Here is a 24,899-nt window from a genome sequence, read left to right as displayed (position 1 = left end):
GCCCCGCTGGGGAGATGGTGCTGCCGCAGTGCAATGCTCCGGCTGTCACTCATTAACCACCCACCCAAGGAGGTGCTGCCCACGCTGGGGTTACGCCTCGACCTGCCGGCTGCTCATTTCTGATGCTTGACTACACTCTGCAGTGTTTTTATAGACCTTTTGCCACAGTGTTCATTTCCCACAGCCTTTTTTTTTTTTTTTTTTTTTTTTCTTTTCTTCTTTACAGTTTCAGATGTAGAGAGTGAGCCTGATTTCTGCCATCCCCAGTTTGCTTTTTCTGGGTAACTCCTCTGCAGCTCAGCCATTGGGCCTGTGTGGATGCAAGGATCTGGCCAGCTTTGAAAATATTTAGGTGCAATTTCCCTTCTTCTGAGAAAAGTCTATGATTAAGCCTCTCAAAACAGAGGTGAAAGGGGATTTCTGTGAGCCAACAGTGCTGCTTGGCTTTTTACCAGAAGGTGAACATTACTCTCCTCGAGAGGAAAATATCCCCCATGGCAGCTTCTCCCCACTCAGTGCCACCTTTCTCTTGCTCTTTCGTGCAGGTGGAAAGGCTGCATTGCCAGTGGCATAAACTGTAGCAGGAGATGAAGATGTTGAAATCATATTATATTTATTACATACATGAGATATAAAAACAAATTACCAAAATAGTATCATTTTTTTTGTGAGTCCACAGGACCTCGAAAGAAAAATACATACTTAAAGCAGATTGGTAGCCTCGTGGCTTTTCTGGTGTTGTACGTCTTCCTTTTCTTTCCCCTCGCGCTTATGAACAAAATAGACTCTATGCAATGTTGTTTAAAGATGCTTTACAAAAAAGATATATTTTAGTGCTGAAAACCGCAGAAACTGTGCTATATTCCATACTGGTGTTAATGAGGAAGTATAGTGGCCGTATATGTTGCAAACAATAACACAGAAGAAAACAAATAAAATGTTCAGTTTTAAATACTAACATAAAAATAAAATAAACTCCAGGCCCACCACGAATTGCTGGGTTGCGAATGCAAGTCCTTTCCGTTCTCTGCATCCATTCCTTTTCCTGCAGGCAGAGTTTTGCTCCTCTGGCAATTGCATTTCTTATCTCAAAGTCTCTTCTTCTTCTCACACTGTTTGCGAAGTCTCGCTGGAGTCCTGCCCACAGGATCCAAGCGCTGGTCTGTAGCTGGGACTTCAGTGCAAATACTTTATCTTTCAGGTTGCAATCTCAGATATTCTGAGTGGTCAGTGCCAGGCTGGCCATTCCCTTTATACCATTAACACCGTCCAACTGAGGGGGGTCTTCAGGAGTGCTTCTGTTTCAGGAAGTTTTTTCACATGTCACCTTCAGCCTCTTCTTTCCCCAACACAATTAGACTTCCCGCACTGTGAAGTGGCAGGTAGTAAAGTGCTTTATACAATGAAATATTTACACTAGGGCTAGCTTCATTTTTTAACACTTCAAGGACAAAAGCTCAGAGATGCTGCACCCTCCAGCTTTTCTCTGTGGCTGTGCAGTGGGTGGAGACCCAGCCTCTGCCCCACACCACACTTGTGCCACGGCAGAGGGATTGAATTCACTCTGGCAGCTCCATCTCACCAGAGAATGTAGCCCCCAAAACCTTCAGCAGAGTGACCAGGGTAAAAGCACGCAGTGCCCGATTCTCTTTGAGGAGCGCCATGTCTGAACCCAAGGGGGTGTTTCTAAAGAGCAGTTGTCACTGCCATGCTGCCGCCACCACCTGCCCACTGCTGCGGGCATCGCCTTCCCCACAGCATCTTCCGGGAGCCTCTGGAAGTCGCTCAGGATCCATGCTGGCAGCATTGGCAGCGGTGTTTTGCTTCTCAGCTGTAGCTTGTGGGCATGCTTTCCCTCTCTAGGGAGGCAATTTAGTCAGTGGCTTCATAGGAGCTGCTCCGACATCGCACTGGAGCAAGACAAGTGTCCGCCCTTCCTTTTGTTTCCCTCAACATATCAACGAGCTGGGCTCAGGCGAGCCCTTGGCAAAGAAGCTACAGGCAAGTGAATGAACGTTGGACAGGAAGGAATAAATTAGACAGCGCCTACAACTCTGAATGCCTTGCTACATGTTTTGGCACTATTTTCTTACATTCCAGTTTTCGTCCTAGAGATCTTCTCTCTGTGAAGGCTGATGCATTTTGTGCATAAAGAAATGCCCCAGGCGGTCGCTCACCTCTAGTTGCAGTCTGTTTTCAAAATCTCCAGGACCTTTCTTCCGAGAGCTGACTTCCACTGATGGACAAAACTTTTCATGTTGACGATGAGTCTGCCTGTTCGGACATCCTCATGTCCCGCCACGAGATACTCCAAGCCTGCAAACCAGCAAAGTGGTCAGGGACTGCACAGAACTACGCTTAAGATGCCTATTGATTCTACAAACTTAGCCTGGATATCTAGTCCTGTGCAAAAAGCACTATTTGAACAAATATTTATACATATTGATTCTCTCCTATGTCAGTATATCCATACCTCTATCTGTATCTATGGAAAAACCCTAGGTCCCTAGTCCCTAGGACCCAAGGGAATGGCAGGAAGATGTACCAGGGAAGGTTTAGGTTGGACATTAGGAAAAGGTTCTTCTCCCAGAGGGTGGTGGAGCACTGGAACAGGCTCCCCAGGGAGGTGTCAGAGCCCCAAGCCTGACAAGTGTTCAAGAAGAGACTGGACAACACCGTCAGACACATGGTGTGAACTGTGGGGTTGTCCTGTGCAGGGACAGGAGTTGGACTTGATGATCCTTGTGAGTCCCTTCCAGCTCAGGATGTTCTATGATTCTATGAAAAACGACATCTGGGGCACATCTGTCAGTGACATGCAGCATACAAACTTCGATTTTGTTGGCTTTTAAATATAAATTGAAGCTGATATCTGGGGCCAGCACTACGAGTTTTTATACCTTGTTTGGGAACTGCTATTACCTTCATTTGGCAGTCACCTGCCTCACCCTTCCCTGGGTCTCTCCCAGTGCTCTCAGTCTCCCCACTCCATCCTGACCACAGCGGGGAGTTTGTTCATGTTTACTTGGGTTTTTGTTTTGTAGTTCAGAATAAAGGGAGGGTGTCCCCTAGTTAAAGGTCAAGCATGTTTTTCTTTAATTCAATACAATTTGTTATCTACTTTATCTGAGTTTTTGGGCACATACATCCTCTCTTCTGCCAAGTAAACACAGGATATGTGTATGGCAGTATCACCCTTTGCAAGACATTCATTTTGGCCATGTCAGTTCTGCTGTTATAAACATCACTCTTCAAGGGCTCCTAAATCTAACTCCCTTGAGAGAGAAATGTGGCGTGCACCCTCAGAGAGCAAGCAAATATTGCCGCAGTTGCTGATTCAGTAGGGCTTTCTAGATTTTTCAACCTGATGTTGCAGAAGTGTAAACTTAAAATGAATCAAACAACTGAGACGCCACAAGCCAGGACTTGAGGCTGTGTGTTTTGCTGTGCGTCGCTGGCAGACGGCTCTCTGCTTATTTGTGTCTGTGCTTGGCAGAGCCAAGGAGGAGAAGGGGCTCCTGTTCCCTTGAGTAAGGCTGAGACCTTTAAACCTTTCAGCTCAGTGTCCCCTCAAGAAATCCAACCTGTCTCTGTGGGTGGGTTTGGAGGGGAAAGTGTGTGTGGATAGTGAATATCCTCTCGTAGGAAGTTAAGCATATTTATCATCTGAAAACAGCCCACGGAGACTTGATAAATGCTTGGAGTTCTTATTTCTTGCCACAGCCTTTAAGAGCCTCCCCTCCTTCTGGTATCCTTGTAGTGCTGTGAAACAGAATAAAAATAAGTTTTGTTTATTTTATTTTTATCTTTGATCTCCTCTATGTTTGTGGAAGATGTGATTTCCACTATAGCTATATGTCAGGAAATCATTTTATGTCAGCTTGGCTTTTTATCCAGCTGTTGTTGGTTTATTCATCTGCAGGTCATAAGCTCCTACTCTGAGAGGGTTGAATCTGCTAATACAGTATTGCCAACCATTCAGAAATGAATGTGGTAGCTTAAGAAAATAATGAGATTTAAAAAAATATTTGAGATCTCTTTTTCCCTTTGAAATGACTGAATCCTAAAGATGCACGCAGTTGATGTTTTCAAGTTTCTCATTAGGACTAAGCTTCACAACTTCTTTCCAACATGAGTCATAGAATCATAGAATACGAGGTTGAAAGGGACCACAAATGAAAGCTGAGATCAATTTACACTTGTGGGACTCCAGCAGCTGTGTTTCAAGACAATATCAAACTTTGCAGTGTAAATCATAAGAGCTGGTAAGGGAGTAACATCTGATGTGTCAGACACCTGGATTACCCCTAAAGACAATTGCACGTCCACCCTTCTACAGATGTCCAAGGGATCTTCATTGATTTTGTGATTACTACTGTCTTTTCCTCTGCTGGGGAAAATCAGTGAAGTTCCTCTGAAGTCAGTGGAAGTCACAAAGCTGGGTGTCAGGTGCAGGGCTGCCCCGCACGCTCTGTGTCTGACAGCTTTCATGGTGTTCCTCCAGGTTCATATTAAGGCAGCCACATCTGGGCTTTCTTCTTGTGTTTGCATTGCATATGGGAAAATAAAACAGCTGTATCTATTTAATTGTAGATTTATGGTGTTTTACCAATATCCAAAGTCTTACTGCACTTAAACAGTAATGTCCTGCCTAACACTGCTGATTCATCTGACTCTTGCACCTCACAAGGCTTCCCGACTACAGCTGTGCTGTCACAGCAGCCGCCTTCAAAGCCAAAGACCGTCAGTCTGGTCGAGATAAAAGAAGACTGCAAACACCTCATCAATGAATAACCTTTCTGCGGGATTCAGCCTTGCAGACAGCCCTTTCCCCCTGAAGGAAGCTCCAAATGCTGCATATGTAAAGGATGTCTCAGCACTGAAGTTGATGTTTCAATCAGTGATTTCCAAGAGATGTGTGCACCTCATGGAAACAAAACCCTTTATCTGAATTATTTGGTAACTGTTGGTTTATCTCAGAGCTGTAAAGAAAGGTGTGCCAGCTGACACAGTTTTGCTCTATTGAAAAAACCCTTGAGTTTGCATCTCCTCGTCTATACCAGAGACTGGATGCACTGTTTGGCCACCACTGGTTATACTCCAGTGAAAAACAAAGAAGATGAGCAAAAAACGTGAAGCCAAAGCTGTCCTCTCACTGCATAAGAGAATCTCTTCCAAATCTTGTAGATGCAAATTAGTGTTTCTTTCAAAGATACATCTTCCCTTGAGTTTAGATTAGAACTTCAGTACAATATAATGACTCAAGTTAGATTTAAATGCATTTTTATGGATTCGAATTAGCATTAGTTTTGAAAAGATATGTCATGTAGTTGTGGCATGATATGCACCTCCCTCCCTCTGCGAACAGATTAAGACTAGTAAATCTGTTATTCTGCTTCATAAAGAGAATTGTATGTTTCAAAGTCTATAGAATGATCCAAGTATTTCTCTATAAAACTCAAATTTGATGGAGATTGCTGTTGGAATTCAAATGATGTAACAGTAAATAATTTAATCAACAATGGGCTGCAATCTCAGCTCATTGGCATGAGGGGACCGAGGGATGTGAATGAAATCTGTGTAAATGTGGTGGGGATGTACTGCTTGGGGAGTCAAACCTACCGGGATTGAGGATGGGACAAGTGCAGCCTCTGTTAGTCCAGGATTCAGGGTAGAGTGTCCTCTTGCCCCGTAGGATCTTCAGCTTTGTGGATTTCAAGACTTTCTTGATCTTCACGTTGACTTCTGCGTGGGAGCCTTTGTCATGAGCTGACAAGATCTTCGTCTTGATCACTGGGAAGACACGAATTCAAAACCAGGAACGTATAAACTATTTACAGTGTTGGTTTTTTTTTTTTTTTGGTCTAATTCAGGTGTCTGGGTGAAGCAGTGAGGACAATTACTTTGGAGTTAGTCCAATGCTCCTTGCTAGGGAGCCCAGAGTCAGTGCAGCCACCAAGGGAACACATACATAGGATGAGGGGCAATGGGCATAGACCGAAACATAAGAGATTCCATCTGAATATATGGAGAAACTTCTTTACCTTGAGGGTGACAGAGCACTGGAACAGGCTGCCCAGAGAGGTTGTGGAGTCTCCTCTGGAGACATTCAAAACTCACCTGGACACATTCCTGTGCAGTCTGCTCTGGCTGAACCTGCTTTAGCAGGTGAATTTGACTAGATGATCTCCAGAGGTCCCTTCCAACTCCAACCATTCTGTGATTCTGTGATACACCCCTATACCCATAGGCTGGAATGCTGTCAATTGGTTTGACCATGGCCCCTGGCAGCAGGAGAGGTCCAGTGATCTGATTTTCAAAACTTGCAAAAGCCTACCCCCCCAACCATGCTGATACCTCCACTGGTAGGTATCACCCTATGGTGGTGCTTTATTCGGTGCTGCACATTAGGAAGCTCAGAGAAACCTCTCCTCCTACTGTATGGCCTCCTGAAGCTCATGATGAGCCCTGTAATTCATCTGTCTCTCCAGTTTAGCTGACACCTTTGCACATCGAATGATGAAAGGGTGGGAAGACTGAGTGCACTTTAGATAAGATTTATGAACTTGAGGTTTTTGTGAGGTGTGTTTTTTTTTTTTTTAATTTCTTATCTTTTGCAAGATTAAACATGGTCACTATAGCAGCCAGGGAGCAAAGCAAAGCAGAACCAGATTTTTTCCTAATATTGTTAAGCCAGGGCTATATTTCAACAGCTGGCGGCCCCTTGAACTTCCCTTTATAGGTTGCTCCACAGCCTGCAGAGGTAGGGGTTATCTCTCTCTGCATTTTCAACTTCAGTGCAAGATGGAACAGGTGCAACAGGTCCCTGGAAGCCTGGGAAGGAAGGGAGCGCTACACAAAGCATTCCTGGCTCTGCTGTGGTATGGAGGAGGTGGTTCACTGGCACACACTGGAGAAGTCTTGGCAAACAAAGAACCTCCTCTCATTCATTTAAATCCAATAGACATATGGACAATATATAGCACCCCTTTGCAATAGCTGAGCTTTGCTGAGAGGGGGAAGCTCCCAGTAGCTGCCAGAGCCGTTTTCTCCGTGTAGTGGCCTGTGTGGTGATCACTGTCCCTTCTTACACTCAGTGTAATTGGGCTCTAGCAGTTTCTAGACCGTTCTTGGGGCATCTGGTCTACAGACAGTTTTAGTGACCTGTTTTTGGTAACAGTGCTTTCCAGTCTGTCTTGGATCTAGACAACCTCTTAGGGGCCCTTCCAGCTTTTGTCCTCCCATGATTTCAACATAAGAGTATTTTGGTAGCAAGAGGGGTGGGTAATAGAGCAAGACGCTTCACCCACCTTGATGTAGCACCATGATATCCATATATTTTAGAAAGGTCGAAGATTTGCCCCTAAGTAGACCATGGATTTGAAGGGACAGAGTGGTGCGCACAGCAGCACTTCTCATGCTTTGCACTCTTGCAGCACCTCCCTTCACCCATGACTCACCGTAGGTGTACTTCATCCCGCAGAAGACCTTGGGATTCCCTAAAACTTGCTCTTTGCATTCGCATTTACCTGGGGAAAGAGAAAGAGGCAAACAGCTGTGGATTATACTTTAAAGACAGGAGCCTTCCTGGGCAGAGCTTGGGACTTGCCAGAGGTTTCCATGTGGCCCACAATCCCCGTGCAAAAAAAAGCCCTGTTTTCAGACCTAGGCTGAATATACAATCTTAGTCCAAGGGCAATTATTCCTTGTTTACAATTAGAGGAGAAGGGAAACAAAGGCCTTATTATTTTGCCTCGGGATGCAAATAACACGCATGTCTTTCCCCGTGGTATTTTCCACGCCGTAATGTACCAGACAAAATTTTAAAAGGAAGTGTTGCAGAGGTTAAGGCAGATTAATGACTTCCGTGATCTTAGAACAAAGAATAACATGATATACTTATTTATGTTTAAAATGAAGTTGCTCAGACAAATGATGGAGCTTTGCCCTCAATTAACTCAATTATTGTATCTCTGAGATTTTATCATGCTGCTTTCTGAAAATGCAGGAAATGACGTTTGCCTGTTTGCATGCAGCGACTGCAAAGGAGGATGGTTCGATGCTGCGCCACAGGGCCAACCTGCTTCGCAGCAACCTCACGCAGCACCCATCTCCTCCAGACTGGGGGGAAATAACTTCTCCAGCTGACACTGTAGCCAAAATGCCAGGCAATCTCTAATTGCATCATAAACTGCAATTGATGCAAAATTGTTATGGGTATCAGGGAAGCACATTTTTATATGGAAACTTCCAGTTCCCTGCCCATGTTACGACAGAACAAGGGGTGATGGTTTTAAACTAAATGAGGGGAGATTCAGGCCAAACATGAGGAAGAAATTTTTTACACTGAGGGTGGTGAAACACTGGCCCAGGTTGCCCAGAGAGGTAGTAGATGCCCCATCCCTGGAGACATCCCAGGCCAGGCTGGACGGGGCTCTGAGCAACCTGATCTGGTTGAAGATGTCCCTGCTCATCGCAGGGGGTTGGACTAGATGAGCTTTGAAGGTCGCTTCCAACCCAAACTGTTCTATGATTCTATGAAAACCACCCTCTAAATAATGTTGCCCATTTCTCCAACATGTAGTACTAGTGAATACAAAGACACATTTAAAAGGTGATGGACAAAACAAAGAGTGTATTCAGCCTTGAAATTCAGAGCTGGGGATGCAAATTCAGGCAAGCAACACTTGCCTCATCAACAGCTGAACACTGCGTGCAGGCTTTCAGCATGGTGCATCTGCCTAAAGGGTCTGCATGTCCTCACATCGATAGGACCAGCCATAACGTTCCTCCAGCTCATGGAGGGGAAGGAGGTGGTTGCACAGGACACTAATGGGGGGAATGACCATCCCCTCCTGCAACTGCCAGGGCGCTAACTACAAACCAGTGCAGAAGACTGCATCTGCGCTGGCTGCTGATGGGAGGGATGGGGCAGGGAAACAGGCGTGAAGCCGCCGTCCTACCGGAGTGCCGGAGCGCTGAGAAGCCCTGCTCATCCTCCCAGCCCCAGGTGGGCTCACTGTCGTTGAGCACTGCCTTGAAAGGAGGTGCTTCGTGGTGCCAGGTCACATCTGAGCTGTTGGGAAAGGGAGACAGTTAACCTTCCTCCTGGAGTCGGCCAAAAGAAGAGTCAATACCAACCTGTCCTCTGGGCACAACGTGACTGCACATTGTGGTGGTGTTAAATATAAGGGGCAGTTTTGGAAAGTGAACAGGTTGAGTGTTGTCAGAGTGGGTCATGAAACCATTTTGTGTTTAAAACACATTATAGGAATTTATATGCTATAAATAGCCTCAGTATGGTAAAAAAACCCTCAACATATAAGATCCAGAGAGTGGGGTACTATCAAAATGTGCTGTCTTCTACAAGTCAGAAGTTGACTCTAAGTCCAACAGTCAATACAAGCTGAGTTGCAACAGTGGCACTATTAATCCTTTGGTCTTCTCTCACTCAGATGTCCCTGAGGCCCATATTTTGCTTGTGGAGAGGAAGCAGCTGTGAAGGTTATGGAAAACACCCGATACGTTAACACCAGTACTGAGAGCCAATAATCCAACATCACCAGTGCCCCACCACGGTGTGCTGGGCAGCCTCATCTCCTGCTCCACCCCCAACTCCTGACCATACCAAACTCCAAACATTTTATATAATGGATATTTTTCAGCCCGCTTGCCACGCATAAATAGCGCTGGTGCAGTGCCTTCCCTGGGTCGGGGATTGCAGGGGTCTGGTGAGGCTGGGGGGGTGGCCGAGACCCCCTAACTCACCTGCTGTTGCGGCAGTCGCCGGTGTGGGGGTCACAGCTGCGGGCGCAGTCGCAGGGGCGGCAGCCGTAGGCACCGAAGCCCCAGTAGCCGGGGAGGCAGCGGTCGCAGCGGGGCCCCGCCACGCCGGGCTTGCAGGGGCAGTCGCCGGTGCTGGGGTCGCAGAAGGTTTGGGGGCCCAGGGGGAGCGCGGCCGATCCCAGCGGGTGGCAGGAACAGGCTGCAGGGACACCATGGCGGGAGAGAGCATCTGTGAGTGCAAAAGCTCTGCGGGATGAAGGCGCAGGAGACACCGCTCTGCCTAGCGACAATGATGTTTCTCAGCTTTTTTTTCCTCTTTTCCCTTTAAATCTGACCAGAATTTCCCTGGAAACCACATGACTTTAACTTTTGTGAGGCATCTTAATTAGTCAACTTACTCTGGTTTCATGTTATGTTTTGCCAAACAGGACTTTATTACTCTCCTTATGGCATCTGGACTCCAGTCCAGTCAATTGCCCAGAGATGTGCCTGGCTCACACTGATATTTAAGCAGCTGTGAGTTCTTCCTTGGAAAAATGAATTAGAGCATAATTGCTTTCTAAAGTAATAACAACTGTCTTGCATCCAGGAGGTTAAAAACCCCCCTCAGAATGGTCATTTTAATTAAAGTGGAGGCTGAGTGAAAAGTACCCCTCTATCTCTGTCTGATTTTCTTTTAAAGCCATCATTTCAAAACATTAAAAAACCAGAATGAGGACACTGACAGATCAGAGATATGCTTTCGCGTTTACTCCAGGACATTAGTTTGCAGAGCACATGTCAGAAACGCCGGCTGCTCCTTTGTCCTCCCCCGCAGCCCCTTGCACTAGAACGATGCACTGGAAGCATACTGGGACACACTGGGAGAAATGGCCATTGTCACAAATCAGAATGGATGCCCTAAAATAGGTGATGTGAAGTTTTCCTTGCCTACTTCTTAGGATTTTTCTTTTGCATAAATGTAATTTGTGTCTGTTGCAAGACTACAATAGGTTTTTTTCCCCAAAGATGTTAATCTTTTCGAAGATCAGAAACACAGTTATCAAAAGTATGAGCCAAACCTCTGACCATGTGGCCTGACCAGGAGGCAGCGCAGTGCCCCACAGGACCAGTAGTTGGATGACTTGTGCTCTCCTTCCCTCAGGGTTTTCTTCTCTGACCAGGATGTGTTATGGTCAGCCTTGTACATTATGGCAAAATTTCCCTGCTGAAAGCTTTTGTCTAAAATTCCATTTACAAAAAAATTGGATTTCCTGAGAAAATTTTGATTGGAGGGAAAATTTTTTACCAAATTCTAATACAAATATTTAAATTTTGCACCTGTGGAGGCAGTAAAGCAGAAAAGCCACTGCATGCAACACAATCTTTCTCTTAAAATACTTATTGCTGCACACATATATTAATTTTGCTCTGACAACATTTTTGTGGTTTCAGGGATTTGACATACCTGGAGTGTTGTTTCAAAATATTAAAAGATAGATTAATATTGGCAGTTAACTTAGAGGCAACTACGATTCCAAAATCTTTGCCAGAGTAATCCCCAAATTTTCCCCACCCTTTCCATTCCCAAACAAATATAATTATATAAAATTAAAAGATTACAAAGCCTGTCCAAAAACTGCATAACTAGCTGCAGGCAGTGAACTCCGGTAACTTTAATAACATAGTTTTCAACAGCGCTCACCAAGACTCGCATACCTTTCTCCTGAAGTCTGTGAAGTGTTTTACACCTGACACATGTAGCCAAATGGTCTCTTTCCCTACTAGATGTGGTGGGTATTTCTGGCATTCCTCAGCCCCTTCAGGGGAAATATCAAGCACTCAAAGCTCTTCTATTCTCTGGTAGTCAATGAGCTAAACCCACTGCTCAGAAAGAGATTGGGCCCTGTTTCAGTCAGGTTTCAGCTGAGTTTTACACCCAAACCTATTTGGGTTCAAGCTTTTTATGTTTTAGACAATGCCTGCGCACAATTTTTTTCCTAATGGAAAATTTAATGGCAGTGGCAACACCATGGTGAGGCCAGAATACTAAATTTACAAAGGCTGTTATGAAAAATACAGCTGTAAGTTCATAGGCAATTAAAAGGGCAATTAAAAATGAGACCATAGTTGGCTGTATTTTTTAACAAGAGCTGTGAAGAGATGTGTTGCAAAGGTTGTGCACCCACCCACATGGACCCCATCCTTGGCTGCTCCCCCATGAGCTACCAAGGCACCGACCTGCTTTCCATCAGCAGCTGGCAAATTGAAGCTTTTTGGTCTTGCGTGTTGGGCGGAGGCCCAAGATGACACTAAGTGGTGCTGATCTGGATGCTTTGGGTGGCAAATTTACAACATGGTAAATGTTTGTGACATGCTGCAGCGGGAACATGCTGAGCAATGCAGAGACATGAAGTGTCACTATGCGCTGAGGGCAGAAATGAGACTGCAGAGCTCAAATGTGGGTTGTATGAACTTTGAAAGAAATGCATGAAAATAGGACCAAGTGCTTCCATACTATGGCAATGGCAGGAAGAAAAAGACCACAGGATTGATGATACGACACTTGGCAGCTGCAGCTATGGCTCCCTCATGGGCTGAGTGTTGGGTTTTAGACCCTGTTTTCCTCCTTCCACCCAATCTGCACCTCACTGCGGCACAGGTAGTAGGAGATCCACCTCTAGGAAGGCGAGAGGAGCAGCCAAGCAGCAGATAAAGCAGCTACAGACAGTGTTGATGGCACTTCATGGTGGATATACAGGCACAGAGTGTGGGACTCTCAGTGAGAGGCTTCTGGGTTGTGCCCGTCTCATGTGCTGTGGCCATCCCACCAGGGAGGCTGGAGGTTTCCACAGCCAAGGGAACTCCCATGAGAGAAAGGCTGGTTGGGCATCAGTAGCTTGGGACCAGGGAAACCTTCCACAAGCTTGATCTTAAAAGGCCAATTTATCCTGCTGTACTACATGGTAATATTCTGCACATGACTTTGACAAACACATGAATTAACAGCCACCTGTCCTGGAGTCACATGTGCTGACTGGGATCAAAATCCAGTGAGTGGGACTCCAGCAGAGCTGGATTTCCCCGCGCTGGATTGGTGATACTGTTGTGGTTTCTTCAGCTACCAGCTAACCTTTGGAAATGACAAATATTTACCCTCAAAAAACTACAGCTGAAAAGCAAAAATAAACTCGGCAATTATAAAACCCGATTTATTGTCTGCAATTATACTGTAGCTGAGGCTTAAAAATTCATGAGGAATGTAAAGAAAAGGACCGATAGCATGGTGGGGGGAAAGAGTCACCAGATTGCTGTTTTAAATGGCAGAACGTCTCGTTTTATCGGGTACACACCTACTCCTGAGCAAATATCATATACACTCTTCGCCTAAAAGAATCTTTAAAGTATCCTTAAAGATTATGGCTTAACAACTCCTTTATTTACTTTGACCTTGGTATTTTTAAATTTTCACTGCTACGCCGCAGTTGAGCAATAACGGTGCCTTGAGCCAGAAGCAAGCAGGCAACACCGTGGCCTTCCTGGGAAGAATAACAGGGCACCACGCACATCCCTTGTTATTGCAGACTATGGCACGGGCCTTGGAAATGTGCCAGGCATAGGCTGTAATTGGTCTTATATAATTGAATTTAACAGTCATTAGTAATTTCCTATGGCCCTGCAAGCTGGCGGGCTTCCCCCTGAGATGCTGGGTCCCCGGGTGCGGGGAGCAGCCCCAGCAGTAGCAGACCAGAAGGGAAATGGTGAAGAGGTCTTAGGGAGCAGAGAATTTGTGAGGCTTTGAAAAGCCCCAAGAGAAATAATCTGTGTGTTTGTAGCAATAGGGTCTCTGAAAGGAAAGCACTCAGGTAATCCGTACGTTTTTGTGGAACCCAGCCTATGCCAGGGCAAGTTGTCTCCCTGAGATACTTGAGTATTTCATGCTCTGTAATTCATAAATACCGAAAAAAAAAAAAAAGAAAAAAAAGAGCAACAAAATAGATGTACTTAATGTAGAAGGTAAATAAATGTAGACTTTTTCTCACTGTGCTCAAAGCTATCTTACAGTTCTTGTCAAATATATGTTACCTTTGGCCTTTAAATACCAGAGTTCATGAATACATAGTGGCCCATAAAGAGGCTGGATTGTTGCACTGAAGAGTAATGGAAGCAAATGTATAGTCTTTATGTCAGGCACACTTTTTTGGGGGGTAAAAATGTGGAAAGTGGAATGCTATGTGCTGATGATTTAGAGATGAAGGCGGAAAGTCAAGAGGACTGAGCACCAGCATACGTCAACAAAAATACCCATTAATCATTAATCATCTCCACAACTTCCTCCTGCCCAGAAGAAACTTTTTAATTGAGTCTCCTGGGATTTGGCTAATGTATAGCTAATGACGTGATGTAATGCCTGACTTCATTAGCGCTGCTCTAACTCGCACACAGGCACGTGCACCCTGTTGGCAGCCTTCCTTTCGAGCCATGGCCATTTTGCAGCGGTACGTCCCGAGACCTCTGCTTCCATCTTATTTTTCAAGGAAAGAGGCTCTGTGCTGATCAGCCCAGGAGGTGCCATTTGATTTCCTCTTAGACCCTCCAAGCAGCCACAGGATTTGCACTGGGTGTTCTGGCACCAGGGAAACTCTATGATGTGTCCCTTGTGAAACTCCATCTCCTTCATGAGAGGTCACAGGAGACAGTGGCCACTCCTACCATCTTTAAGGTAAAAGGCATTATTTTCAGGTGTTTAGAAGACCGCACTCAAATGAGTGCCAGAGCTTGATTTGGCTTCAACGGCCTTGGAAAAGTGTGTGCTCTTCCCTGATGGGAGCTGGCATGTAAAGAGCACCAGGAATTGCAATCCTAGCAAAAGTAGCACAACCTCAGTAAAAGAACATTTTGGAGATTGAGGGTCCCGTACAGAATTTATTTCAGTCTTTCATCCTGTGTTATCTTCCAGGAATTGATTAATCCAATGAGTTAGAAAAAACCCCTCAAGCCTCTGCTTCGGGTCTAAGTGCAAGTTTTAAACCTGTGTTTTTACTAATGAGACTCCAAACCAATAGTTTGTCACCTAAGTTCTGGTAATAATTAGAGAGGGAAAGTACCTGATGTTTCAGAGAAGGAGACTTGGAACTTCAGTGTACAGAAGTAGGTAAAGGAACTTCGAAAAGTCATTAAATTAGGGAGCATAGAATTTGTGAGGCTTTGAAAAGCCCCAAGAGAAATAATCTGTGTGTTTGTAGCAATAGGATCTGTAAGATAGCCTTGAGCACAGTGAGAAAAAGTCTACATTTATTTACCTTCTACATTAAGTACATCTACTTTGTTGCTCTTTTTTTCTTTTTTTTTTGGTATTTATGAATTACAGAGCATGAAATACTCAATACAAAAAAGTTTGTATACATACTACAGAAGTGAAATAATTATATACACAAGTAATAGAGAACTGTGGTCAATTCTGTTTTCATAAAGAGAATTAGAGTTGTAAAACAGGCGTGTCAGCTGTTGCTACTCCTCCTTGCAACAAGTGAAAGGTGGAGAGGAGGAGGAGGACTTCTGCAACGGGCTGCTGGGGCCACCGGCATTCTCACGAGGATGATGCACAGCGAGGGAGTGGGACAGAAGTGGTTGTTCCCCACCCAGCCCCACAGACAAGAGTGAAACCGCACACACCCTTCCCATTCCAGGGTGCAGCTCTGCACCCCAGAAGGGTTTCTCTTCCTTTAAATGAAGGTACTTCTCCTTTGGAGGAGAGAGATGTGCTCAGTGTCCCCTCAAATGACACAAGCAGGGTGTCAGTCAGATTTTTTTCTACCACCCATGAAGGTCCTACTCCAGATGTAGGTCAGTGAAGAGAAGTCTGGTGAAGCCGGTGGGTGGCTGTAGGTGCAGAGCAGAGAGCACGCCTGCACCCTATATTTAGCTGACCAGCGTAATGTGCTCAGCGCAGTTTGGGGATGTGGAGTCCCCCACGGTGAGTCACCATCCTCAGAGTGGTCCCTGGGGAACGTGGCTTCTGGATCGCTGCTTTTGCTTGGGAAATATTTAATTTCACATGTGGCTGAGTCATTGCCTTTGGCCCGGCCTCCTCGGTGTCACACCTTCTGGAATATCACTTAACTCGTGTTCCCGTCTCTCCCTCCATACCTACCTGCTGCTGCTGAGAACACGCACAGGTGGGTGAGGCTATTTACCAGCTGCACCCCTGTTGGCTGAGGCACCCCACTTCTGAGGCTGCGGCAATCACCAAACAAGGAGAGCATGCCAACATGATGGAGCTTTTGCACTCCAAAAATAGCAGGAGAAAGTCAATGAATCACCTCTCTTCCCCCTGTCTCCATGCTACAGGAATCCTTGAGAGATTTGTCAACAGCATCTGCAGGCTTTTGCCCTGCAAACGGCACCATTGCCTTTTGCTAACAGCATCAAAAAAGGGAATTCAAAGAGCTCTCTGTCTTTCACTGAAGCAAAAATATTACTCCAAGGAGGGGCAGGAAGATCTCACCTTTCCTTTGACACCCTCCCACTTGAGAAGCATTTTACCAGTAAAAAGGTCTCTGACTTACGTTTGCAGGCATCAGGGGCAGAGAAGGGCTTCCTGAGGTCCCGGTAGAAGCCCGGCTTGCAGCGCTGGCAGTGCTGCCCTTCCGTGTTGTGCTGACAGTTGTCGCAGACACCGCCACTGCGATTGCCTGATGCCAGCCACGCATCCATGTCAAAATGACAAGTATCAGCGTGCCCATTACACTTGCAAGCTGAGATGAAGCCAAAGGGAACAAAAAGGCTCATTAAAGCAGTGGAAGACGTTGATTTACAGAAAAGAGACACGAAAACTCAAACCATGTTTTGGAATGCGAGACTTGATCAATGAACCCATTAATCATTCAAATGCATGAAGTATCGTCACATTTTCATCCACACTTCCCAACCTCTAGAGGTGACATTTAAGAAAAAATAATTTCTTTAACTCTTAAAAATTTCCAGTACAAGTTTCCCAGTACAGGGACAGCAACTAGGTCAGGCCAGTGCAGAGAGACCTCCTGCATTCACTGGTTCTGCTGGGGCAGGATTCTTCCCTCCCTGCTTTAGAAATCAGCAGTGCCCCATACAGCATCTGCCACACAGGTGCTATCAGGATGCAGGATGCATCCTCCCCTGATGGAGGGGAAAAGGCATGTGGAGGGGATGTGTATGAGAGAAGGTGAGGAACTCCCTCTTCCTGCGCTGGCAGTGGAGGAAGTCTGGATGCCCACACATCTGAATTCAGTGGCCAAGTGAGATCTGTTCCAACCCCTGCTCCTCAAATGCTGCTGGTGGAAACAGGGAATCCCCATCATTCCCTTGGGGAACATCCATCCTGCAGCGAGTGGGACCGCAGCCCACACAGGCAGGCTGATGCCAGCTGAGGTGTTCACAGCATCATAGCCGCAGCAGGACGGCAGTCAGTACGCCCACAAACCTTCCCAGGGTGGTGTGGTTAATCCTCAGCACCTTTCTGGCTAGTCTGCTGCTGTTAGTGGAGCAGATTGCCTTGTGACCTCTGTGGTCCCCTGCAGCCTGCACTCACCCTGCGCATCCCTCCCTGGCACCACAGAAGTAATCCTCAAACCCCCACCAAAGCCCACGGCTCCTCCTGCCCCCAGCCCCTGGGGGGTGAGTAGAGCCCATGTCCAGCAGCAGAAGGCCATACCTCCTGCAAACGTGTTTGTCAGCAGTGCTCATGGAGGGGACAATGCTGGCCCCCCATCACCTCCAAAGCACCCTGATAGGCTGCAGTCTGCTCGCAGCAGAAGACCATATCTCAAAAGAGATGTGCTTGGGTCCTCCAGAAAGGACACACCAATAAATAACAGTCTTATGAGGATTTCCAAGCAAGAGGCTTTGCGAACAGGGCCATCCCCACCACACAAAGATGCAGTGGGTGCTGGGAGGAGCTGGCGTTGGTTCTCCACTGGCTGAGCTGCCTTGCAAGCAACTGCCCATCGCCCTGGTATCTGCTGCCTCTTGGAAACACAGGAGAAAGGCATAAAAAGAGAATCATAGAACTGTTTTGGTTGGAAGAGACTCTCAAGGTCATTGAGTCCAACTATTAACCTAATTCTGACACTAAACCATGTCCCTAAGAACCTCATCTATGCACCTTTTAAATACCTCCAGGGATAGTGACTCAACCACTTCCCTGGGCAGCCTGTTCCAATGCCTGACAACCCTTTCTATGCAGAAATTTTTCCTAATATTCAATCTAAACCTCCCCTTGGTGCAACTTGAGGCCATTTCCTCTTGTCCTATCACTTGCTACTCAGGAGAAGAGAACAACACCCTCCATGCTACAATCTCCTTTTAGGTAGTTGTAGACAGCAATCAGGTCTCCCCTCAGCCTAAGAAGCAGCTTTTCACCCTGACAGAGGCTCTGGAGAGCTGTTCCCAGCTGACTACTTACACTGACACTCTTTGGGGTCTCCGGTTTTGCCGTCGGCAGCCTGCCAAGGCTGGTCGTTGTAGAGCGGGGCGCAGTGCTGACAGTGGGACCCTGCTGTGTTGTGCTTGCACATACATTTCCCATGGACCTGGTAGGGGAAAGAGAGCAAGGATCACCCACAGCAAAGCCCAAAGGGTCTCTGGAGCACAGGCAAGGCCCACGTATAGGAGATACCGTGCCAGCTAGGTGCTATTACATAGACTAGAAAGAGGGCTAGCATGATGTGTGCCTTGATGTCCAATTCAGTCAAAGGCAAACATTCTGCAGTTACACTTGCAATTAGATGAGTGTTTGTGGATCTGCATGTCACGGTATTGTGTAATCATACCTTTTTTTTTTTAAGATCTAAAAGAATGTTTAGCGGAGAGTTTCCAGCTGCAGCATGAATTTCCAGGAGAAATTTAAAAAAGCCAAGATTCAAAGCATCCTTGGGAAACACTGTAAAACCTTCCACTTTTTCTCCCTCCCAAACATGAATACACCTTTGCAGTACTGTAGGAATAGCACCCACAGCCTCAGCATCCAGCTCTGTGTGCCCAGCCATCACCAACATAAATAAGTACAACAAAAAAAAATTCAAATCCCTGCAACGTAGATATCTACTCATCCTAGGCAGAATTTTTGCCCCACAAAGGAAGAACCAAGGATAGCACAAGGACCATGAGTGACTGCACTTGGATGTGTTCATGACAGAGAGATAATTTAACAGCTAGACAGCCTAGTGTAAGGGGGTAATTAGAGATGAAAAGCCAGCGTAGCACGCTTGGTGCCAGCTGTCCTGTCAGCCGCTGGCATTACTCATACTGTTGGCAAATCCAAAGAAAACAGGACGTAGCCAGAGGGCAAGAACAGCCTGGCAGCCCCTGGATGCAATGAAATCCAGCTCCGAAGCAGCACAGCTCTGCGGGCAAGGCTGAAGGTCCTGCCTTTTCCTGTGGAGCGTGGTGGGCAGCTACCTACCATAGCTATTTCAGCGGCTGCCTGTGCTTGCAGCTTTACTCTGCTAGACGTTTTGCTTGTAAATACAGCTTCACCAAGAACATTTCGGCTGCAAGTCTCTCCAGATGTCTGATGCATGGCCACGCTCGGGCCATGACCGGTGTTCTGCATTTGCTGAAGCACGAGCTGAACGGTGCCTCACCACCCTGGTGCCCTGTCCTTCCCCAGCTGCAGGGAAAGTGATAGAGAAGGAGGACAATAAACAGTAACGAGCTGGAGACCTCAGCCCCTGCCCTGCCAGCGTGGTCCCGTGCCCATGCCACAGGCTGGCCACAAAACCAACGGAGCTGGGGAGCTGCACCAACCACTGGCTGCTTCCAGCATCGGGAGGGACACAGAGTGGTGGGGGTGGCTGGTGATCTGGCCCGGAGCTGGGGCACGGCTTTAGCTGCTACTGGGAAATGCTGCCTTCCACTCTGTTTGACTTGTGGTTTTACAAATGTGCTGCTCCTGACTGTGTGACCTGCTGCCGAGATCTGCCACAAAAAAAAGGCTCCTGTGAAAAACCTGAACAGTAAACAAAACAGAAGAGGACCTTGAACATGTTGTAAACAGCTCCTGCTTGTTACATAGGTGCATACACACATACCCCCCACGCACTCCTGGCTAATGATGACTTTCGGATTTATTTATTTTTGATGAATATATTTCAGCTGCTATATCACAGGGGTTGAATGTAACCAGTACAGATAAAACTTCAAGATTGACCTTGAAAGTCCTTAAAAGACTTTTCAGGAGCAATGCAAATAGCAGCATCTTTCAAAAACTTTTCAAGTGATCCTTTCCTGCCTTATGAAAATGTCTGCATCATCAAAGCAGGAATAAGCAAAATACAGTACAGCAACTGGACTGCATAAGCAATGGACAGATACAGATGGAGTCAGACAGAATGCGCAAATATCTAAGCTAAAGTGCAAATACTAAGATAACATCGGTTTCTGTGCTATTTGGCCTCACCGCAGATAACAGTTGGTCTCACTGCAGATACTAGTTGGTCTGTCTGGCTTATCATATTGATATATGCTTAAATGTTTGCTAATGTTTGAAAAGAATGAGAAGCAAATATAGAAAAGGAACAAAACAAATTTGCAGAGGGAATATTTCATTCTCAAAGTGTGTCTTGTGTTCTTATATTTTCATTTTTGCTACCACTTACAAAACATTCCTCAAACTCTCAGATGCCTCACTTTCCTAAATTATCATTCTTCAACAAAATTTCTCTCATATAGTTTTTAGGCAAAGTCAACACACACAAACCAATGTTACAGAGCTACTTCCCACACATTATAAAGCGTCCACTTGCATGGAAACAGAAATTGGTTAAACCTGTGTTGATCATGGGGTCATCTTCTGGTGGTTTTGATGGAACCCTAACTCTTTGATGCCATTTTTGGTAGGGTTTTCTTGCAAGCCCTTTGACCATTGAGTGGGTAGGGCTAAACAGGTTGTAGTAGCCTGAATCACATCTGTGACCAGAGAAATCCTTTAGCTTGTTCCTCACAGGACTGTCCCAGCTGTTGGGGTAGAGGGACCCACCAGACCCGGGCCGTGGATGATCAGGAAGGGAAGGTGACCTGAGGGAGCCAGAGGGTGCCATGGTCAAAAGCAGGTGACCCCTTGGTGCTTTGGCCCTCATGATGCTGAAGTAAGAAGGATGTGGGAGAAGACTTGCAAACAGGGATATGTATATCTAAGACACAGGGACTCTTGGGATCACTGTGGGGACATGTGCTCCCCCTGCCTGTGCCTGCAGCCTGCAGCCTCATCCCTCAAATTGGGCTCCCCCCTTGCCAAAGCCACACAAAGAATCAGTGGGGTCTCAACCAATCAGACAGCGGATACTCAGCATTAATAATGTACAACTCTGAAACTCAGAAGCACCTAAGAAACCCTCAAAGGATTAAGGGTCCCAAGACACCAGCAGAGACTGAGACTAAACTCCCCGCCAAGGAACATTCATGCTCCCAAGGCATAAGAGCCTGCATTTTCTGAAAGCCCAAGTACTGTATAATAGAGCGTACTGTGTTGCCAGAACAGGGGGAGGTGGGTGAAAATAAAACAGAAGACGACGGGTATCCCAAGAACCTGATGTGCAGTCATTAATTTGGCACACCGAGCTAATAAGTAATCCACTGAATAGCTGTGCACTGACTTATTAATATTAATCTGTATGTGAACTCTAAAGAAAGAGGGTTCACAATCTTGAAAAAGTGCTGCACCAAGAGTGGGCCTGTGGGGTCTCAGATGTTGTGGCAAGGAGTGCTGCAAAAGAGCCACATTTGGACATGGTGCAAATCAAGCCAGCTGCTGTTTAGATAGACCCCGAGGCAGAGCAGGGCATGATGCTCCTTGCATTGCTAATAGCTAGTAAAGGTACGATGCACCTTGGGGGAAGGAAATGAATGATCTGGCTTAAAAGCTTAAAAATTAATAGAATAGCATGATTCTGACTTCTGTGCAAAGGCGAGTTTTGGGTTTGGGCTATCCAGCTGAACTCCGTGGGTGCTGCCACCATCTGGGTCAGGAGGAGCCATGTGTTCTCAGTCATAAGGGCTGTGATTTGCATTCACCTTTCCCCCAGATTTTATCACAACCAGATGCATTAGCATCTTCATCAGATGTTCCCTCCCAAGCCCAAATCCCACTGTGGACCCTGCACCCCCTCTGCTCACCTTGGCATGGGCTGGGATGGCCGTGCAGTAGCCCAGCCTGCACGCACACTTTGCAAACCCATGCACCCCTGCTTGCTGTGGGGCTGGGGACTCATCACCTCAGTGGGATTCACATCTGGATGAGCACCAAGAGAGGCATGGGACACGATGGCTCAGCTGGCCCCGCTTCTGCATTGGATGCAGCCACCCAGGCTCCAGTCTTTGGAAGCAAGCTTTGGAAAAGGCGGCAGGGTTCTCAATTCCCGCTGTGCTGAGCCTTTACAGAGGTGCTACTCAAATGGGCTGGACCTGATGAAACCTCTGCCTCTCCGAGGTCACTCCAGGTCCCACGGTGGCCCAAGCCTTCTTGGCCAGGCAGAGTGGGGTGCAGACCCACTAATGAACAAGCAAAACAGCTAAATGGCCAGTCTCAGCTGAATGAGGGGAGGGAATCGGGGTCTTTAATAACTTGTTTCTCCGTGTAACAGTTCAGTTAATATCCTTTTTTCCCTTTTTCCCAGAAATTTAACAGAAGTCGGACCTAAGCGCTTCAAAAACCTTGCCTCGGGCTGATGTATTTATTCTGTTTCAATAGCATTACAATGATTACCCTGCAAAAGAGCTCTGCTTTAAAAAAATCTCTCTATCCTACCTTTATCCCATTGAAGAAAATATCTTTTTTTCTTCTACTTAATTCCAGCATGACAGAAAAGACTTTCATGCATTGGAAACAACAAAAGAAGGTGGATGTTAGCAAGCCCTTTCTTGCAGTCCATAGGCAGAAAGGTATTTTTTTTCAGTTACGAAGAAATACTGTGACAGCTGAAATCAGGAGAAAGACAGGACAACAAGAAGGGGTAATAGAAGGAAAAGAGAAGTGCTGGCAGGTGAAAGACAGCCAACAGACTATCTACACTGGGCAAAATTAATGCCTGTAAGAACTGTAGGAGGGCCAGACTCCAGACTGCGGTGCCCTGTAAATTCCTGGTCGTGCCACAGAGCTCCTGGGAGCTGCGGCTGAGGAACCAGCCCAGCAGCTCTGCTGGGACCCAAGGCAGAGTGGGGGAATGATGTACCCAGCCCCGAGGATTTCTCCAGCATCTCAGCACCTTTCTGAATGCAGAATGTGACCCCCATACATCGACAAGGGAAGGAGGATGGTTTTTCTTCCCTTTTCCTTCACCTCCATTTACATTTAACTGTCAGGCGTACCCACTTGGGTCATTCTGGAGCATCGCTAAGTACACAAACACAATTCCCAGTACGTCTCACCCCTTTAAGCATTCACACGGCTCTTGAATCGTTTAAGCGGCAAAGCCTTCTCATACCATTTTTCATTTTGTCATGGAGTCTTTGCATCCCAGTTCACTTTCACACTGTTTCCCTTCTTAGCTCGACAGCCCCGTCACAACGTCAGTCATTAGAGGGCACAATGCAAACAGTGTTACAAAAGTTGACTTCTCTAAGATAAACGAGCGACTGATTTCTCTATACAAAGACAGTTGCTAGGGCATGCTTCCTTCCAGAGCCTTTTGTTGCTGAATTATAACCTTCCAGCACTTCCTTTCAGATTGCAAATACATAGGGTTTTTTCTTTTTTTTAATACTTCCCCCCTTATTTATCATGTTCTAAATTGTTGGGCAGTGAGAAAGAAATGCATCGAGAGAAAAATGCTTTCAGTCACCTGCTATGAACTGATTTATATTGCAAGAACTCAGCCACTATATAGAGTCTAACACAAATGCATGCTAAAAGAAAATCAATGTCCCAAAGACCTGATAGCGTAAATAGGCTAAATAGCTGGGAGGGGCAACTGGTTTTAATAGAGTTTCTTTCTTGGAACTGCTAAAATAGTATTTTCTCCATTGTGGTGGGGTTTTTTTGTTTTGTTTTTGTTTTTGTTTTTTTCCTATGTTCCTAGAAAATGGGCATGATATGAGGCTAAAGGAAAATCACAGCATTCATGCTGAGTCTCTGACGATAGCTTTTAAACTGTGTTGAGCTTGAGCCACTGTGCCAGTTTTAGAACTGATGCCTGCTGGCTGCTGTCAGCATGCCGGGAGGTATTCTTTCCCAAAGCACCAGACAACCAAATTTATGCATGAGAAAATTCTCATATCCTATCTTGCTCTTGTGAAAGAATACAAAGCTTGTTGTCCAGGGTGTGGGGGCCGTCTGGTGGGGTTTTTTTAATTCCTGGTACAATAGGCTTCTGTCAGTGCTGCTGGAGAAGACCTTCAGCATCTTTTGATGTCAATAGCACAGCGGCAATTTATAACAGCAACTGGGTTGGCCATGTGGGAAGGGGGAGGAATATTCACCCTGCTCGACTATACGGAAGTGCTTCAGCATGGTAGCACAGTCTACCAGGATCTCAGCCATAGTGTATCCTCACTCCCCTTCATAACTATGGAGGGAGCGCAGGGAGATGAGCTGGCTAACTTAGGTACATCAACTGCACGCCTAAAATTAGGTGAGGTATATATGTGCCTCAGTGCCTAATTGTCAGGCAGCTGCCAGAAATCAAGTTCAGATGCATTCACTGGTCAGTTCCCTGAAGTGGTTTGTCTGTTCAGCCTAGAAAATAAAGGACAGTTCCTGGAAAAGTCCTTGGCTTACACTAACACAGCACCTGGGACTACTACCAAAGCGTGTAAGTGTAATGGCAGCAGTACCATCTTGGTAGGGCAGCAGCACCACACCAAACTGCTTTGGGCACATGTCTTAAGTGGGTTGAAGCTTCTTCATCCCCAGGTTCTAGTTTCCCATTTTCTTTCTTCAGAGCAAAGATAGCTGCTGTATCATGTTATTAAAACTGTCATGGAGAGGAAAAAGAGAACAAGAGGAAGAAAAAAACAGAGCGCTTCGTTAGTTCTCACCCTGTTCAGTGCAGGTGAAAGACATGCAGACAGGGCTGCACTGGTGGGAGTGCAGGAGAGGAAAGGCACGACAGAACAGGAAACTTTAGACAGTATTGGATTATCAATGAGATAACGAAGTC

The 24,899-nt window shown here is 46.1% G+C and overlaps 1 protein-coding gene across 3 annotated transcripts in view; it reads right to left on the bottom strand.

The window, feature by feature from the left end:
- Window positions 1-624: 624 nt before the first annotated feature.
- The window catches only part of NTN4 (netrin 4), a 48,915-nt gene continuing 24,640 nt past the window's right edge, over window positions 625-24,899 (bottom strand). For 2 of the 3 annotated variants that reach the window (XM_065635478.1, XM_065635460.1), the window contains exons 4-10: window positions 18,209-18,335; window positions 16,335-16,523; window positions 9,769-9,985; window positions 8,964-9,076; window positions 7,461-7,529; window positions 5,623-5,793; window positions 625-2,316 (exon numbers count right to left, since the gene is read on the bottom strand). In XM_065635478.1, the coding sequence (XP_065491550.1) occupies window positions 2,180-2,316; window positions 5,623-5,793; window positions 7,461-7,529; window positions 8,964-9,076; window positions 9,769-9,985; window positions 16,335-16,523; window positions 18,209-18,335 (1,023 nt within the window). In that variant the 3' untranslated portion in view covers window positions 625-2,179. The remainder of the gene's footprint in view (window positions 2,317-5,622; window positions 5,794-7,460; window positions 7,530-8,963; window positions 9,077-9,768; window positions 9,986-16,334; window positions 16,524-18,208; window positions 18,336-24,899) is intronic. The other variant, XM_065635469.1, reaches the window with a different exon arrangement.

This window comes from Caloenas nicobarica, chromosome 1 (assembly GCF_036013445.1).
Source record: "Caloenas nicobarica isolate bCalNic1 chromosome 1, bCalNic1.hap1, whole genome shotgun sequence".
NCBI lineage: Eukaryota > Metazoa > Chordata > Aves > Columbiformes > Columbidae > Caloenas > Caloenas nicobarica.
This window is presented reverse-complemented; position numbering and strand designations above follow the sequence as displayed.